Raw genomic sequence first — 20,075 nt, forward strand, 5'->3', positions numbered from 1 at the left:
AGACCAGTCCAACTCTTTTCTCCGTGGAGCACTCCAGTCAATCGGCTCTGCCCACATATCAAAGTGGCAGGTCACAACTGTGCAACTGCACCATGGCGCGCGAGCCGCCCCTTTCTATAAGAAATCGCTGGCGCCATCACCATACTGGAACAGCAGTTCTCATGGGACTACCTTCTAGCAGTTAAGCCCCGCCGGCTATACTACGACCTTCTCGCAAAGCTCCTTCCCCCACCCCTGTACCGACAGCCACCAGTCGAGGCGGCTAAGCGGGGCGTACTAAAGCGAATCATGTGCCTGCCGATTTGACTGGGCCGAAAAACTTTTTCTGCCGTTTCCACTTCGGGGTGCTACCGGTGGGATCACGACAGGAAGAACGTGGCTTCTTTCGGCCGCGCGTTGCGGGCTACTTCCTGTGCGGGAGTTTGGAGACGGCGGAGCACGTGTTCCTAGAATGCAGCACTGCACGTTAGTTCTGGGACGAGGTGCAGTGTTTTCTGGGCGTCCACTGGGACATTGGCTGGGCAGGTCTCCGTTACCTGGACGTTCCGATAGAACACTCGGAGCTGTGCGAATGCGTCATTACACTTGGCCTACACTCATCGTGGCGTGCGAGAGTGGATGCGGTGGAGTGTACTCCCACCCCGAAGCCAGCGTGGAGGCATTAATGATTGTGGCAAAGGCCGTTAGTCCCCCAAAGGACGAACTTTTAGTCCTTTTTGCCTAAGAGTGTAGATGGTTATAAAAACGGGATGTGTTTACAATATTTGTACATTCAGTGAATGAATACTACACTCGGGTGCTTTTCGAGTAAAACAAGGAAAAAAAAAAACCGGAACTCACTGACGATGTTACTTTATAAGTTTGGAGGAGGCTGCCCTTTCTATGTTTTTGGAACAATATAAGCGTTTCTAAGAACAGCGTTTCCGTATCACCTTAAACAAGCGCTGGAATACCCATTTTGAGAGGTAGTTTTTGTAAGTGAGAAATTATGTACGGCACTCACCTTCTGCAGCCTCTGAACGTCTCTGATAACTTCCTCTTATCTGAATGCTAATATTTTTCTTTTTCGTCCAAGCAGAGAAACTACCGAAGAAGAAAGTGAAGGATTCGAAGACGAAAGGTCAGTTGGCCGGCGAGTTTTTCTAGTTGGTAAAAACAGCTAAAGCTGTTTTAGCGGCTTTTCTAACCAGACTCCTTAAAGGGATACTGAAGCACTTTTTACAAAAAAAGAGCTTTTGCTAGCATTTTAATATTTTGCATACGGCGAACTCGAAAATCATGTCAAAACTTGGCATAAACTATTACAAAGCACTTAATTTTGGCAAAAATGAACAACGTGTGACTAGGGGCATTTGGCGAACCTCACCGCCGTTCGTGATTGGTGAAGTCTTCGTGACGTCGTCGTGAGGACCCTCGGAGGAGGCGGAGCAGGAAGCGCGTTCCCAGCGGGTCGTCGCGGCAGAAAACTCTGTATTTGCATTTGTTTAATTGATTCCCACGATGGCCAGTCCGAGTAGTGAGTTTATCGTACACCCGTACTGTTCGAGCCTCTCGCCCGTGCACGAGCGGCGACGGCGACAAGTGCCGGTGACGATAACACTTCCGAGGAAAACGTGTCCCAACCGGCAACGCTTACCCGCCTGGGAAACCTTCACTGGTACGAATTAAATGCATGTCAACACCTCAATACCGTGCGACGGCTACACAAACACGTCGGCCGATGGAAAGTCGCGGTAGTGTGACTGACTCGCCGACGGAAGAAGCCAACAAAATCGGTCACCCGACCGGTCGTCCGACGCGTCGTCGGGAATCGACCGAGAAGCGAAAACTGCTCCCAGACAACATTCGTGCCGCAATGAATTCGGCTCCATTTTGATATTTTCTGGAGTCTAATAAACTCAGTAAGCTCCACGAAGCCCATGCAACTCAACACTAGCGCTAATGCAATGTGTATTTTGGCTTTCGACGCTTCGGCTGTGCTCTTCGGCGACGCCGCTACCCCGGAGTGGCAAGCTGTAAATGCGTGTGCGATCTGCTCGCTTGTAGAAAATGTAAGGTCAGTTTCGTGCAGAAGAAGAGTTACGTAGGGTAATTTGGGTAATAACTTCAATATCGGCGAAGGTTTTTCACGTGAAACGTAAAACCAAAGTACGGCAAGCGCTATCCCCGCAGTGGGAAATCGCAGTCGCAGCCGCGCACACGCATTATTGCAAGCGCTTTCGCGAAGCAGCGGAGTTGATGGCGAAAAGCTATTGTGGGGGCTTCGGGGAACCTTGCTGTGCAAGTGCTATTTAAGAAATTTCAGTTTACCAGTCAGGAATTCTGTAAACCAGCTAGTAAACACCGACGTATGACACGGCAGGATGGGCCTCCATCTATTACCCAGGCTATTTCGCAACGTCTCAGCGTTTTTGGGGTGGCGCAGTGCTCTCGCGCGTCGCTCCCGTGCGCTCAACTTTGAGGGTTCGATTCCCGGGTAAGTCAGGTTTTTTTAGCGTTTTTTTAAAGGGGTATGGTTTGCGTATCCAATTTGTGAATCATTTTCTGCGCTGATTTTGAGAAGCAACTACCTTTGCAATGGAACATTTCCTTCGAAACAGCGAGTGGCGTCTTGAGCCACGACAATTATTTCCCTTTTCTTGCACCGTGTTTCTCAAAAATGCGGTACCATGGTGCAAAGTAAGGCCTTCTCCATTAGAGGAGGTTACATTTCTGCTGACGTACGCACTAATTTATATGCAAATTTTAGGTGCTCCAGAGGTCTTTTCTCCGGGGGTTCATCCATAACATCCATATTATTACTGCCGCGGCAGCCGCGCGCAGATCTATTTTCTTTGTCCGTGATCCAACAAGAAGTTGAGGAGTACATACAGTACAAGCAGCGCACACGCCAGTACGCACGAACGGCTTCAGTAGTGCAGCGGCGACACGATACTCCAACTTTGATCAGAGAAAGAAAGAGATCCCTGGGCGGAGAGGCAAGGCGGCGGAGTCGGCCGTCGCGGAGCCGTCGGTGGGGGGGGGGGGGGGGGGGGGGGGGGGGTCGCGCGGCCGTCGGTTTGGTGTGACAAGCGCGTCGGCCGACACGCGCTACCGAGCACTACCGTGCGCTACAGAGCGCGGGTCAGGTCGTAGTACAGCCGCTCCTCGCAGCTGTTTTTTGCGACGTCATCACTGCTGTTCCAGATTTTAGAGCCGATATCCCGCCGCTGGGGCTTTTGTAACTGCAGTGGCGTCGTCACTTGTTCAGCATGAGCTATATTGAAACGCTTTGGCCAGTAGTGGTCCTTTCTGAGGCACTCATATCACGATAAGCACGTTTTCATAACAAGTGCCCATACGCGCACTGCGTTACAATGACCGACGAAGAAGATTGCTGCTGTTGCTAGGAGATACGGGAGGTTCGAGAGAGGCAAAGGCACCCCAGGTGCGCCACAACCACCAGAAAAGTAAAAAATGTGTGCCTCAACAGGGCTGTGCTGGAGGTTGCACTTCGACAGAATGGCACCCCGATACTGCCGAGTAGCAGCCTGTCTGGGAATGTCTGGAACACAACACACTTGCCTTTGTGGGCTTGAAGTGTTCCCTCTTTACAGTAGCAACCCATTGGGCAGCGAGTTTCGGCTCCCGCGGGAAGCTGTGGAAGACCACTTTATCGCGGCCATAGGTGCTGTTGCAACCGAATGCCGAGCAGAACCTTGGCATGGTTACTCCGCTTCCTCGGCACGATTGATAAGCAGTACAACGCAGCACTGAAAAAGTTTGCACTACTAGTTGCTAAATAAAAACAAAACACAGCATGGGGCTCAGGAAAGCTAACGCTGGCGGACGGCACGCTGAGAAAGGCAGCAGCAGGGGCCGAACACTTGCCGCGGCTCCCGATCGCTCCTCACGACGACGTCACCACGACCCCTTTCACTCTCGTGCCGTCCTCCTCGCCTGCGCTCTGCGCGTCGCGGGGGCGTGGCGATGGCGCTTGTTTATTCGCCTATTACGCCACTATTTCAACCAAAAAAATAAGAAAAACACCTCGTAGGTAAGGTGTTTAAGGTCAACGCTTCCGAATTTCTGTGTATTCAGCAGATTGAAAACTGCCTCAGTTCCCCTTTAAGATTTTTGGAAGGTTGTTTTCGCGCTGGCTCTTCGTTGATTGATTGTAGGGTTTAACGCACCGACGCAACGCAGGCGATGAGGCGCGCCGTAGTGGAGGGCTCCGGATTAATTTTGACCACCTGGGGATCTGGGGATCTGAGGATCACACGGGCATTTTTGCTTTTCGCCTCCATCAGAAAAGCGACCGCCGCGGCCGGGAATCGAACCCGCGACCTCGTGCTCAGCAGCGCAACGCCTTAGCCACTTAGCCACCGCGGCGGGTATGGCTCTTTGTTACCGAAGTGAATTGGTACTTCTATTTGGTAAAAGTAGCTTATGCTTTATTGGCGTGTTTCTCGTAACACTGTTTAATGTTGAGGAAAGGTTGTTTTGGCGCTGACCTCTTCTACAGGCATGTAAATTGCTAGAAATACGACGACTCCGGTAATAATCACATATTTGGCCTACAGAAAATGAAAATGTGTCTATTGAATACCAGCAATCTTTATTCAGCGCTGAAACAAATTACAGCATACGGCCAGAATACCGGCTCGAAAATGAACTCCTTACGTTTGCTTCTGAAGAATTTTTATTTTGGTATTACAACATCACCAGTGCAGTAGCCCGCACGTTTAAGCAGTTCGAGCGGATACAACGTAGGTTCGGTCCTAATTGAAAATAAGAGGTTTTGAGACGTGGGTGCCTCACTGGTCAGTTGTGTCATACAAACTAAAAAAAAATTTAGCTTCAATCCACGCTTTTAAGGTGGTTGGAGTTCGAAACTGCAAACGACACCTACAATGATGACCCATTCATTGTCACGCGGCGGCCACTTTTCTGATGGAGGCAAAAAGCAAACAGAGAGGAGCATCTGGCGGAGGGTGAGAAAAGGGTAGCACGCGGGGCTATCACTCTCGCACTGCCTCCGCCTCACTCTTGTTTCATGTGACGCCGCCAAGGCCCCGACACTTTTCCCAGTCGAAACCACGTGATCACCTTTATCATACATTATTCGGTTTGCACTTCACTGAAGTGCTTTGACTGAGTGCAAGTGGTAGACCCGCCGCTGTGCTCGCTGGGAGCACTGTCTGTCTCTCCGACCTGTCATGTCTGCGTAGCTTAGTCAGTATGATGACGGGCTCTTTCTCCGGTTCTGTCTGCGGGTCGAGGTTCGTTACTTGGTGATGCCAGTAATATCGTTTATTTAGCCTGGTAGACCCTTATTGTGGTTTGATAATACACGGCAGACGCTCCCTTCTTTGTGGGAGTTCGGTGCTCTCCTCAGGCGTCTACCGTCGAATGTAACCTTTAAACTCCCTCCCCCCCTTCCTTTAGTCCCGAAGACGACCGACATGTCCAACCTCTCTAATAAACTTTTGTTATTGTATTTAGCCGGGGCGTTTTCCGATGACGAGGACAAGAAAATTTCCTTTTCCCGTAGACGTGTACTGCTTCGCAGTAGAAAAAAAATCACAAAAGACGTCAATCCTACACACGAGCCAGAGAAAGGAGATTGATGGCATTGGAGCTAATAGGTAGAAAAAGAGTCTTGTATTAGGCAGGGGTTTACGGTAGCACACACCCTAGTCTAAATAAAAGGGATAACGAAGTGGTAATCCGGAGAGGCGGTGGACCGTATGGATAGGAGGGTCGGTAATTAAATTGTGCTGATAGCAAGGTAATACAGATCGCTTCATGGGAAGAAAAGAAACATTTACGAAAAAACTGTCTGGGAACAGTGGAGATCCGGAGGAGTCAGAGGCCCAACGGAGACGATCTTTTGAACACGTACAAATGAATTAAAACGACGCTGATGACCACGACTGGTTTTCTGCTGCAAGTTTTTCGTAAGTTCAGGAGCCATACATGCCATTTGTACTGTTGTGAGAAGGGGAACATTTTGTGACGACTTGTAGTAGGATAAGGACCTCCATTTTTTGCTTCTTATTTGAGCCGTGTTCGTAACAAGGGACGTAAAATATGTGGTCTCATACCATTGCGGTATATTCTACTTCTATCGGAGCAGCATTTTATATGGTGTTCAACTTTTTCGGTATTCCAATAGAACATAAAACGCTACGTTTAAAATATTTCTCGACCTTGTTTTTGTAGCAGGACTAAGGAGGCATTCATGAGCCTTACATAAATGTTTCCAGTACGTGCCAACTAACGCTGACATATAGGCCATTCGAAAGGAGTAAAGTAGGTCAGGAAATGAAAATAAATGTTTTTCAAAAGTTCCGCTATCTAGCACAGTGACACGATATGGCATGATGCGGCAAGGGTTTTGTACGTAAATGATAATTTTTGCCATTGTGTATTTTGCCAGTATTTTATAATATAGATTTCCTAAGTAGAAGAGGACTATTTTGTATTCTGGATAGTTTCCTTGATACTTATCAGGACATGCACGCCTGTCCGACTGGGGTTACCGCTTTCCCCCTGTTCTGTGCAGCACAAGCAAGCTACTACTGATATTTTACATTTTAATGTTAATTCAGTACTTTGTTTAATAAGTATATTAAGTTTCCGTATTTTCTGAAATGTTTCTCCGCATTCACGTAACTGGCTACTGAAAATCTTCTAGCAGTTCAACGTCGTATTTAAAATGAGGATAATTGTCGGGAAATAAAAATACAACCATACGGTGCACTTCCGAGCTCCTTTTTTCTTCAAATTGTCACCATTTAGCATTTTTGAAAATAAAAGCAGGAAAAGAGTGATTTTGCCGTTCGGGATTTTGGAGCAGTTTAGACTTTATAAATAACATGAAACCTGAACAAGGATGCATAGCACACCCTTAGAGTGCGCAAATTACCCTCACAAGAATACTTGGAATGACAGTCTATTTAAGCGATAAATGAACACGACCGTTACGCTTTGAGGGCTAGATATGTGTGCAGTAACTTTTTCATTTCTGACGGCTGAAACGATTCTGTGTTTTCCAGGCCCAAAAAAAGCAAAGGAGACGATGCCACAGGCGAAAAAAGAAGGCAAGTAGGGAGAGGAGTTTCCTAGTGGGCAAAAACATCCAATCGTTTCTCTGGCTGTGCTACCCGCCGGCGGGCTGAATATTTCTGAGGTCGGGGAGGGAGGCATGGTGTTGTCTTTACTGGAACCCTGAATTTAGGTATGTCCTGTTCCACGGGTCCGAGGCTGCTAGGGAAGAAATGTTTTTCAGGTACACTTTAGCTACAACGTTCCAAATAACAAACCACATCTTTCCTTAAAGACATCGGCCACTGGCTGCGTTATCTTGTGGCGGCATTTTCGCTTGATGTTCGATGTCTTCAATGGCTGCTAAAGAATCTTTTGGGCCTTTAAGGCGCTCAGACAAAGCCCGCATTCACCAAGCGGTTTGAGGTGATGCAGCCTATGCTCCATTGTCATTAAAATGGCAATATGTGGTAGGGCAAGACTCCAGTTAGGAAAACTTGAACCTTCCTAAACACGACAAAAAGCACAGTTAGTATATACAATATATAGAAAGAAGAATGGAAAGGTAGAGCTAATAATTTGGAAAAGGGTAGGAAAAGAATAACTAGGAAGAGATGGGAAATAAGTGGGCGACATCGTATTTCATAATTAATAAATTGGCGCTTGGTTTGGCCAAAACAACATTGGAGATCCGGCGACCCGAGACCTACCTTGGTAGCCCGATATGTACAAGACGGAACTAATAGTAAGCCAAAGATGATAACGGAATCAAGGAATGAGAGTAATATTCGACAAAAAACTGTCTTGAGAGAACGGATGCTAGGAGCAGTTGTTTTTCTATGGCAGGAGCGTCTGGGGAATTAAATTATCTATACATGATCCTGATGGTGACAGCAGGTTTTGCTGCACTTTTTGCCAACCTGAAAATGAATAGTTCGAATTAATATTGTTTGAACAAGTGCACGGTTTTTCTACAAGTATAAGCGACCTTTTTGTATTTGGGCAATGTTTAGGCTAGATTTGGCGACTCAAGTCGCCAAATATAGCCTCGGATTGAAAAGGAGTCGTTTAGTCAGTTTCGAATGGGGAGCATTCTAGCGCCGAAAACTTTTTTCGGCTCCTGGCAATTGAAAATACAAAATGTGGGAATAATTTGAACGTTTTACTTTAGGCAACAAAATTGATTGGAAAACATCTTAGCTTATATAAACCAGGGGTTCAGTTGGTTCGAGATTGCAATTCATGGGTATGTCAACCAGACGGCATATGGGTGCCACATTGGCTGCAAACAGACGAGGCTCATAATGAGGACCGATATGCGCATTGATCAAATTGTTACCATACTGTAGCAAAGGACTGACTTCTGACAATGAATTACAGAAGCAGTACTAAATGTATTAAAGTGGCCTTCGTGGACATAAACAGATTGATTGTTATGATAACAATGAGTAAGCCGTACATTCCGTAAGCTGTACGCCGATAAAGATGAGTAAGGGAGTAAGCCGTTTCACTCTTGGGTACTAACTCGCGGTCGTAGCCCAATGGGTAAGACGGCTGACCCTAACCATGTCTGGTCTAGCAGACGCAGGCTCGAATCCTGCTGGTGCCTGTGTGATTTTTTTTTGCGATTTTAAATGCTATGCGCACGGACGCGGACGGACATTGTGCGGTCCTCAGGTGCTCCGCACCTAAAAGAACGCTAGTGGTAAGCCTTACGTGTATTCTTTAGGATAAGTGAACAAATAATGACTTATTAATCCTCAGCTAGTAGTAATTATTCAGGCTGAGTCAGAATAAAAAATTTAATGCCCGGATTTCACGACCAGTTGAATCTTTTGTTAACAAATAGTTACCAGGAAACGGCACAGCAGTATTCAAAGAGAGATAGTTTATTGATGAAATGGGAGAAAATTCCAAGAAAATACTGCAGCATTGCCTTGTAGAAGGGAAGCATTTAGAAGTGTATAGGTGTCGCCACAACCGAGCTGATTACAAAGACCGTGATGGTAAAATCGGGTTTTCCGCAGCCTGCTTTTTAAGGCTCAGGAGTGATATTTGCCATCTGTATCGTTTTTATAAGCGCGTGATTTTGCTGAAGCAGTGTGCTATAAAAATCGTCCCGATGTAATGGTCTCGTGTTGGGACATTTCTCGGGGTCATACTTTTTGGCCAGGGGTGCTTTTTTCGGAATAACAATGAAATATCAAATTCGTATTATTTCAAAAACATTTCTTTTTGCCTAATGTCATAGCCGCAATAAGCACAGTGTGAAAAGGGAGGACCTTTGAATGTTTCTAGAACCTCGAAGGTAAACGTGACGTGTCGGGCACGCGAAATCATTTAGTTGCGAAGCCAATGCTTTCAAAGCACTCCGGTAGGCGTACTCAACGGCAAAATTCTACCTACTGCGGAAAGTATTTGGAACGTCATACAAAGTCTGTTTCTTCTCCATTAATTTTGCAATCATTACGCAGCAGGAGCTGGTGCGTAAATAAGGCAACACAATTTTTTCTATTGTGAGTAGTTCTATCCAAGTTTCCTGCCATCTGTCCCCTTTAGCGAAACTTTGAAATGGACCAAGAATACAAACTACAGGATTGGTTCCTTCGAAATACTACTTGGTGTCGGTAATCAGGATACCAGTTCCATCGAAACAGAAAAACGTTTTCGACATAATAATGAAAACATAGGAAGCCGTAGAGACTCACCAGTGACTTCTCAGCTATTTCTTTATGAAGCCAGCAAATCGTGTTTGTTTGAGAGCCGGCCCCCGACTTAGGTGACCACTGAGAAAGATGACTAGCCGATTGTAGTAGGGCTTCTAGCTCTGCTTGATCATATGGCATGCATGCTGACGAGCTAAAGTGATAATTTGGCTGTTATTGCTCGCCCGTAATAAATCAGTGTTTCCACAAAATGGAAATTGTTTAAACATTTCTGGAGTTTCTAAACTTTAAAAACAAATTTTATAGCTGTGAAGCAGCTGAGTGAGTTACCAAATGCTCGTGCTTTTAAATTGACCAAAATTAAAATTTTTCTTCATGGCCCTTTTAAAGACATTTTTCACTTGAACGATCCGCACTAAGTACTACAAAACAGTAAGTGTTATAATCTATGACGCAATCATTGATTGTTACTTTAAGAGTTAAAGTATTTCTACCACCGCTATTTCGAACGTCCTGCAAAGCTTCTACCTTTAGGCAAACCCGTTACTTAAAAACATTTTCAAGTTAACGTTCCACATGGCATGGAGCCCCTTTTGAGGATTATTACCGCAACGTAGTACATGTTGCAAGCTTATTGCGTTTTGTAACAGCTGCCGATGTGAAGTTTTGAGAATAGAGGGGCTGATAAACGCGTCGCATTTACGGCTGGCTGAATTCGTTAGTCTAGATTATGTCAGACTTGTCGAACTGATGAAAACAATAAGAGAACATTCTTTGGGACAGCCTCCTGGTATCGGCTTTTACCAGCGAAATCACTGCCGCAATATGAAATTGTAACCTTATCTGTCTTAAACGCGTTAAGATTTATTACGTGCCTCTTGGAGGCCTGTTTGTTTACACAGATTTCGTATTTTCTGATTTTTCTTTCATTTCTTTGTTTTCCAGAACCGAAGCAAGCTACAGGGGATGTGAATAGTTTGAAAGGAAAAGGTAAACAGTTGAAACAGCTTTGTGAAAAAAGCCGCTGGTGCTTTTGCGTTTGTACTAATGTCCGCGTGCTTTATATTGGTGTGAGGTTTTGTGAGGTGTGAGGTGTGAGGTTGAACTGATGAAAACAATAAAAGAGCATTCTTTGGGACAGCCTCCTGGTATCATTTTTTACCAGTGAAATCACTTCCGCAATATGAAATTGTAACGTTATCTGTCTTAAACGCGCTAATATTTATTACGTGCCTCTTGGCGGCCTGTTTGTTTACACGGATTTCGTATTTTCTGATTTCTCTTTGATTTCTTTGTTTTCCAGAACCGAAGCAAGCTACAGCGGATGTGAAAAATTTGAAAGGAAAGGGTAAGCAGTTGAAACAGCTTTGTCAAAAAAGCCGCTGGCGCTTTTGCGTTTGTACTAATGCCCGCGTGCTTTATATTGGTGTGAAGGCTTTCTTGGGAGCAGTTCCAAGTTGCATTATTTCAAGAGAGAATATTGCCTCAAAACTAGCTGCTTTGCTATTCTTGCCGAAAACGCTAGGTGTGGCATTGCGACACTGCCGTGGCAGATGTGCGAGCAAAACACATAAGCAAGGTCTACGCCAGATTAAGTGTACACAGTGGAAATATGAATTTTAGCTAATTATCCATAGCTATAGGATGTCCTGATGAGGGTTGTAAAGATCGCATAAATAGTAGAGGCGAACCCAGCCCAAAGAAAAAACGAGTAACAAAGATATATTTTGATTCTATCTTTACCTCAGCCGTAAGAGGGTATTCGGATGATAATATTACCCTGAACTAAGAATGAAAGAAGCTGATAGACGTTACGGGTATTGTCGTGAACTTAAAAATATGTGTGAGTTAAAGCAGTTTAGTTGGGTCACGCCGTGGGTTTCGCCTACTAAGATGATGCAGAATTTACACAAAAGTCTCGTTTTTCCCACTTTTCCTTGGAAGGCCCCCTCCTCCCTCTCCCCATAATATTCTTTAGCATACGGCTGAACGCTGTTACGTATGGAATCAGCATTTCAGTTTATAGCTTGTCAATTTGGATGTAATAAAAATACGTTTGACTGTTCCTTGGGGGTCTCAAATTGACACGTTGCGCAAGAGGGATCTGGAGAGCTTCCCGCTTCTGGGGACTCATTAGCAGGCACCGAAGAAAGGTGAAAGAAACAAACATTGACAGACCAGCTGGTAAGAGAGGCTGCAGTAATTTGGAATAGGGGTTGGGAATCATCGATAACATACACCGTTTCGTTAGGACACATAACTCGTGTATTCACCAGGTATAAACCCTTCCTCAATGAATGAGCAGGAAATTCGCTTGGTGGAACCCAATGTCAAATAAATTATAAAAACCATGGTTTTGGTAACGCCAATCTATGCATGTTCTTGATGCTGAGGTGCTGCAAGGTCAATAGCTGTTACAAAAGAATGGGAAGAAGCATCATTACGGTATCTGTAAATGAAACTGACGAAACTGACAATAGGAAGCAAATAAAGCTTGATTTCAGCAAGGGACAGTACGAAGAACTGTAGGATAACGCTTCATAATAAATTTGGGTTCTTGAGTTTCATCGGAGGGCTGAATGTAGCGTCACCATAGTGGTCAAAAGCCCAACCTAGATATACTTGCAAAAATACCTGTAAACTATCGAAACCCTGAAAAAAGTTACTGAAACATTTTCAGAAGCCCAAGCAACCTGATTAAGAACACAGACATACGAGGGGGCCTAGATTATCACCCAAATTCATTCAGATCGGGTTTCTAAATTGAATATAACAAGGTTTTTGTCACTGTTTATGTCTTGTTGGTGGAGTTTAGAAGCTGAAAAACCTTAACCAAAACACAGAGCTTTGAAAAAAAAAGAAGCTTGCTATTGGTGGGATTAAAATTTATGCCTTTGGAGACGGAGCTGATAATACTAATAAAAGAAGAATTTCAGCAGCGGAAATGTTTTATGCAAACCGGAATGCCAAATGTCTTTGCACAGTAATGAGTAGTGAACGGAGTAGGTTCCTCTATTAAATATAAACAGCACCTAAACCGGGTTGAAAAGGCACTGAAAAGGTTTATTGTACCATTTTCCGTTACAAAGAAGGTCGGTAGAATGCATCCTTGCCCATATTAAGAGAAGTGGAGAGCTACCAACAGGTAGACAGCCTTTGTAGCACAATGCCTACCGAGAGACCTCAAAATATCTAAAGGAAAAGAAAACTTGATGTTGCGAACAGAAGGAATATGTTTGAATAGTCTAGATTAGGACCGTATAGGGTATGTGAATTTGGAAGCCCATCGTAGAAGCTGCAAACAGGCTGATTGTGATGACTATGATGACTAGAATGAGCTTCCAACTCCTAGTTTTAGGGGCGAAGCTCCTTAAGTCATGGGTCTGTCCATCCCTTGTGTCTCGTGGTACGTGACCGCCGCATGCTTTCGGAGATGTCGCAAAGTGGGCCGCGTTGCACGCGCAAGAACCGGCTGCAACCGGCAACGCAAACTCGGCACCGGGAGCGCGAGCTTGTCTGTGTTCACCAACGGAGGCGCGAGCGCACGTGCACTGTGAGGGGGAGATCACGCAAGAGATCACGCCACGAACGCAGGCAGTCGTTCTCGGAGATCGAACGAGACGCAAGGACCTTTGCTCGTTTCCTCTCGTCTTGTTCGGGCACAAGTTCGCCCTAAATAAAAGTTCTTTCTTTACCGTTGTGTCCCATCCTACGTGACAAATTGTGGTGGAGGTGCGGGGTAGTCCTCGATGGCGCGGGGTCTTTCACCAGGTCTGGGCCTGGGAGCATTGACTCCGAAAATAAAAGTTGATTTGTACAATGTACGCACACAGTCTTACGTCTTTCTTAATGATGTAATGGGCGAACTTTCACGGGAGAGTTACGGTTACCGATGATCTCCCCCTCTCGAGCTTCGCCCCACTTATCATCATTCATTCCGTGGATATGGCGTGATTTTTTTTTGCAAGCTTAGGTGCAGCAAATGTTAGCAATATTACTCTAGGAAGTGCGTTTTCGCTAGAGCCTTCCAAGCTGGGTTTACACATGAATAGCTTATATCGTATTTGGACAGTTCGTACTTGACTCATCATCAAACCTAGTCTTATATTGTAATAGGGTGGTGTGGCCAACATGCAGCGGGTCAAAGAGTAATGGCAGGAGAGTCATGCTTGATTTCGCGACAAGAATCAAAAAGCCCCGTGTATTCCTAATGTACGTCCATGTATCGATGGGGAGACTAATAGATGCGCCACAAAACCGGTTTCGTATTTAATTTCTTGAGCACTTGGGAAGTAAAACTGAAATCTTGCGGTCGGAAAAGTGTAATTCATCTCGTGTAGAAAACAAAATGTTTCCAGGCATGACCCTGCAGCTATCTACGAAAGTATACTTGATGCGGCATATTTTTTTGCGGATGTTACTGGCCTGCGTGCCTAATTTACAGGAGAAATGTTAGCGAAACGTTTGCAGTACCGTGGATGTAACGTTGATGTGCAGGCCTCGCGTAAAATAATATGTAAAGCTGAATACAGAAAAAAACGTTTTTTAAAGAATTTTGTACAGTCGCCTGGAAACACAACAGTGCTTCATTTGAAGACATGTTGGGCCTAGTGTCAACGTAGTTTGTTTTGATAGCTTTGCGTCATTGTAATAATAACAGTGCTTGCCTATAAAAACCCATAATATTTGATGTCTTCATCAATACCCCATGTGACATTTTTATACCCGTTCGTATCTACTAGTTCATGTGCTTTTATACCGGCTATATACTAAAGCACCGCCTGTAGCCTTCTCATGTTTTCTACTTTTTTTCAACAGAGTTTCAATGACATACTAATAACTTCAAGTTTCTCTTGAAATCTTTTGCACATACCTAAACAAAGGAACAAAAGAACGGGTGGTAGTTGGTTCTTACAGATTCCTTGAGTTGAATTCTAACGAACAAGGCGTTCCTACACGGTAAAAGTCATATTGCTGCTCATTGGAAGAGGCACCATACTACAGTTTTGAGAACAAAGAGCGAAAAGAATGAGCAACACGAATTAATTTTTGAGCTTGTGATTAGAACCACAATTTTCATGTTATGTGGAAATTAAAAATGTCACTTTGTGCAGGTTGCGCTTATTTATATTTACCAGAAAACGGCGACTTTCTCTTTTGCAACTGCTGATATATTTCTAGGTTCTCCAGATGAGAAACAAACCAAGGAGGATTGGGCGACTTCAAAAAGAAAAGGCAAGTGAGGCGACAAGTTTTTCTAGCTTGTAAAAGAAGTCTACTTTTTCTGTGTGTGCTTCCCGCCTGCTGCTCAGTTATGGGCGGACGTGTTTTCGCTCTAAGTCCGTGTTTACAGATGTGCCAAGAAACACATCATGCGCAAGTGGTAGAGAATCGTATGTTTATACATTTTACCTGCAAGTTTGTGAATTCAAGGAAAAACTCTTTGCCTATAGCTCAAAATAGGTGCGATTGTTCACAACAATATATTGTCGGAAAATTTCCTGCCATGATGTTTCTGTAAAATATGTGTTTTCTACCAGGAAGAATGACGCTTTCAAAGAAACAACGAGAACGCTACGGCATTAATTCAAAATAGCGAAAAACAGGTATACCACATTTCGTGATCACTTCCCTTAGTTAAACTAACCTCTGAATATTCTTTGAACGAAATCTGAATTCATTTCTGTCAGACATAGGAATACGAATTGTAGCAATAAAAATCATCTAGAGGATGTTAAACTCAGAACAATTTCACGTGTCAAACATCTAAGCTTATATTAGGAATCGATATGCTTTAACCTTCACATTTTTGTGCAGAACTCACTACGGGTTCACCTCTTAGGTAACAGATGATTACCGTGAGACGGGCACACAATTTGAGAAGCGAACTTTACTAGGCAATGCGATAAATTGAAGAAAACACTGTCTCAACACTAAGTAGAGTAGAAGGACTTGCACGTATCTGGAAGAGTATGAGACATAAACAAGCTTTATTTATGGATGATAATCATAATAGGTTTTCTGATGCGATTTTTGGAAGATAGTTTACAGCACATGCGATGGTCATTATTCTAAGAATCGAATGTTGTTACCAACAAGAAATGTGCTCCTAAAAAGCTTGCTTTTTACTTTCACAAGTTTCTTTGTAGATTTCACATAACCTGCTTTTTTTTTCACTGATGTCAGGGCACCATCATTCAATAGACCAGACTTCTTACCCGGTGAACGCGTATCGGAGAATCCCTAATAAAGCTAGAAGTGGACTAGGTGTTAAGCATATCGGTTGATTAATTTGCTATTTTTATTACGTACTGCGTGGAGTGCACAAATCTCGAATATTTGTTTCCGGTACCTAAGAAGTAAAGCTGACGTGTATTCCGAGACAAGGTATAAACCAAGCTGCAAATGAACAAAACATTTAGAAGCATTGCTGTACGGCTGCATAATTTGATGGTACTCATTGATGCGTAAAATGTTTTAGAACCTGGTGCAAAGTCGACTTTGTTACATAGTAATTTCGCAAGAATAGCATTTGCTTATGTTAAATAATACAACATTTCTCGTCATCGATGCTTCAATTAATATATATTCCTACTGTTCCACATCCACGAAATCTTTCAGCGTTTTATCTTTTGTAAGCAGCACAGTGTAGCCTCATTGTTTCATCCTGTTGTGTGACTATTTCGCTGCATTTACTGCGTCCAATGTCTGCCCTTGCTCCTCTCGGCAAAAAGTTTTACACCTGCAAGTAGCCGGTTAAATACTAATATGAGTGAGTTGTATGTTGCAAAGGAGCTAATTATCTAGATTTAAAAAAAAACGTAAAGTGGCAGACATGCTTCTGCTTAAAATAGGCAGCATTGTGCAATTTTAAGAAGAATATGAGGTCTAGAAAATTTGAGATATGAATGATCGGTTTCAGTCGAGAGCAAATATTAGGCTATGTTGTTTAAAATTGCTTACAGAGGATGTCTGCCGCTACCCAGGACCGGTTATTCCATAACCCTTTAGGAAAAAATACCCCAACTTCAAAGAGTACTTGTATTGACAGCCTTTATGGGCGACATTATAAACATGACAGTTGCACTTGCATGCCTGTATTCCTTTGGTTAACGGCTTTCTTAACTGCATATGTATTTTTCGGTCGTCCAGACAAGGAAAAAACTACCTGAAAAGCGGCGAACATTTCTCTAGTGGTTCTGCTCACCCTTTGACTGGAAGTTTAGAACAGGGTGTAGTCCTGAGAACTTGTGTTTAAGTATTTCCAGTCCTGCGAATCAAATGCCAGAGATTTCAATCCATGTATATTGGTGTACGTTAACTGAACTTTTCTAAGATATGAAACCAACCGCCTCCAAAGAGAGCTTCAATTAGCTGTGTATGTCCTTGCCCCAATTCTGACTTGAAGCTAGCTTTCCCTGGTTTGCCGGCCAAAAGCATTCTGTAGTATTCTGAAGGCGCCACAATAAGACAGGCACTTTGGCAAACACTTTTAAATGAACAGTTGCTTCTTCCGTCACTAAGCATGACAGGATACAAATAATGCATATATCCGTGACTACTTGAGTCGCAAAAGCTTGTCGGCTTACTGAACAATAGAAAAAAAGGTTTTATAATACCCCCCTTCCACGGAAAAATAATAAGAGTGAATATTATAGAACACGTCTTCGATTGACGGGCGATATCGCGTGGAAGTCGTAGCTCACAGCACAACAACAAAGTGTAGGTGGTGCGTGGGCATAAAGACTACCTAAGTAACTGTATTTCCCACGTTAACCCGGCGTGCTTGCGCAGCGGCCAAGGCGTTGTGCCGCTCGGATCAAGAGCGGGAATTTTATACCGGCAACTGTGGCTGCTTTTTAGGTGGAGGCGAAAAGCGAGAACGCCCGCGCGTGGAGATTTCGCCTACCGTTAGAGGTCCCCAGGGGTCAAGGTTATTCAGGAGCGCGCCACTACGGCGCGCCTCATAGCCCAAGTGTAGTTTGGGCGATTCAAACCCACAATCATTCAACGAACCAATACTCCTCCCGCGCAGTTTTAAGTGCGAATGCACTTCTTAAGCGACCCTGAACCTGCGTCCACCGGCGATGTCCGCGCACGTGGAGATGGGCGCGCGCAGCCTGGCCGCTGACATGGCACATACCCACGTGGGGGATTGGCCAGGAATCTCCTCGTCTTCCTTGGCAACGGGAGGAGATGGGCGCGCGCTGCCTGGCCGCTGACATGGCACATACCCACGGGGGGGATTGGCCAAGAATCGGGCGTGAGAAGGGCTAATGCACCTGCTTAAAGGAGTACTGACACGAAATTGCAAAGCTGAGATCCGCTCTAGCAATCAAGTACAACGACAACACAAATAGGTGTCTGTGAATAAATGCATCTTTCTTTCTTTGTAGTTGTGTGTGTGTGTGTGATCTCTCTTTCGCGAACATTACCGAACCGCGCAAATTCAACTCGTGCATTCGCACTTTCACATTCTTCCCCTCGGGGAAATGCGGGGAATTTTTTTGACAAGTTAAAATTTTGGTTTTGTAATACCGCAGTCACAACAATCTTGCGCCTTGCTTGCTGGGTATACAGGACCTAACTGCTTTCTTAAGCAAAATGAGTGACGCAGTATCGCTACTGGCTGGGAATTAACACGTGGTACTCCTGGAAATCTTTTCTTGAAGGCTGTAAATAAGAAGTAACAAATAATTTTATCAATTGGGCATAAACTTAGATATTAACTCGCAATTACTAATATAGCCATTGTTTTTTAATGTCAAGATATGCCTTTGGCATAACGTAGTGTAGTATTGCAGATACAAATTGGCACCGTTCTAGAAAAGGAAGGCAAAAAAGACAGCGCTGGGGTGAGGTTCTCTCAGGATGCAGGGACGTTCCTTCAGGCTCTCGATATCTCGCTGTGTCCAGTGATCGATGCGTAAATATTAGATAATTTCGTCAGCGTCTTCTGCAGCAGCCTCTGAAGCAACCTCTTCCCCCTGCTGGCGTGTCTACTGAGGAGATGTTTAGCTCAAAGTAGTATGAGAGTACATGTGGCGTTACGGAGATCTTGATGATTGGGGGGATATTGTTCTTTTTGATCGGCTTTAAGCAATGGTAGCAACGGTCGTGGAGCGTATGCAACGGGGCAGGTAGTGACCGCCACAACGTGAGCAGGAAGATTATCACGTTAAATCCAACACACACGGAAAGGGCAGGCGTAGATGTTCAGTATTTTGCACTTGTCTTTCGGGGCTGCGAGTTGTCGGCTGCGCGGCGTGAGTCCGGCTTACCTCCATAGAGTGTACATAACACAGGTGGATGCTGGATGCATTTTTGAAAGGAGCACTTAACAATGACTCAAACAGACTCAAACCTGACGGCAAAATTTTCCTTTACGCGATCCTGTAACACTGTCGATTCACGCTCCCACTTATTTTCTCCTGCCTCAAAGCCCTCCAAGCGAACACACTGAGACACTGCGTGTTTCTCGTCATAGCCCATGTGACGTTAAGCCTCTTCTATGCTTTTGTTCAGGAAGCACCTACGGAATGCGTTCTTTGGTGCAACTGCAAAGACGCCGGGCAGTAGCGACAAATAGGCTAGAATCAGGTCATTCAAGAGCGCAAACAATGCGCACAGCCAGAAAAAAAAACTATTTTGAAGAAGTTTCTATTTTGTGTGACAGGCGTAGAGCAGGAATATTAAGCAGAAGCACTTTTTGGCAACCAAATCTATATAATTTGTGCGCTCCTGGACTGCATTAGAAAAGGATTTCTCATTTCCGAAGAAGCTGGAACCTACGTTGCAGTAACCCTTAAAAATGTAAATGATCTTGTTACCGATGGCTTTCGCCGGGCGCGTTTTGCAACCCACTTCACTAGTACGAGTACGTAGCAGGGTCTTCCTTTCAACCCAACCTGCTAGGTGACGGTAGTTAGAGATAAGGATGTCCCGTTTCGCCTTTTTTATGATACCTTGCAAAAAAGTTGTGTTGTGTTGTATTATATGAAGAGCTTGGATATGAATGCGTTGTCTAAGAATAATTGCATCTTTTTCCTCTCTTCGCAGTTAAAGCACAACACCATCCTTGCCTCCAGAAACTGAAAATAGGCCCTTGTAAAGCGACAATACCGAGGTTTTGGTTTGATGGTCGTAAGTGCGACGTATTTCTATGGGGAGGATGCAAGCCCAACGGAAACAACTTCCACAGCAAATCTGAGTGTGAAGAAAAATGCCTTGGTGAGAAGAGGGTTTTATCAAAAGCTCTGCTAGCGTGCATTCCCTACATAGGCTCATTCACCTGTGCAGTGTCCTGAATAACACGTATTTTGACGAAGGACCGCCGCTCCGTGAGATAGGGCAACTTGACTGTAGCCGTCTTCTGATATG

At 44.5% G+C, this 20,075-nt stretch overlaps 1 protein-coding gene across 1 annotated transcript in view; it reads left to right on the forward strand.

The window, feature by feature from the left end:
* LOC144148547 (papilin-like) overlaps nt 1-20,075 on the forward strand; it is a 91,625-nt gene that overhangs the window by 43,716 nt on the left and 27,834 nt on the right. The window contains exon 10 of the mRNA XM_077680068.1: nt 19,755-19,925. Coding sequence (XP_077536194.1) covers nt 19,755-19,925 — 171 coding nt within the window. The remainder of the gene's footprint in view (nt 1-19,754; nt 19,926-20,075) is intronic.

The sequence above is a fragment of the Haemaphysalis longicornis genome, unplaced genomic scaffold, assembly GCF_048455015.1.
Source record: "Haemaphysalis longicornis isolate Haplotype H1 unplaced genomic scaffold, Haemaphysalis longicornis Haplotype H1 scaffold_8, whole genome shotgun sequence".
Lineage (NCBI taxonomy): Eukaryota > Metazoa > Arthropoda > Arachnida > Ixodida > Ixodidae > Haemaphysalis > Haemaphysalis longicornis.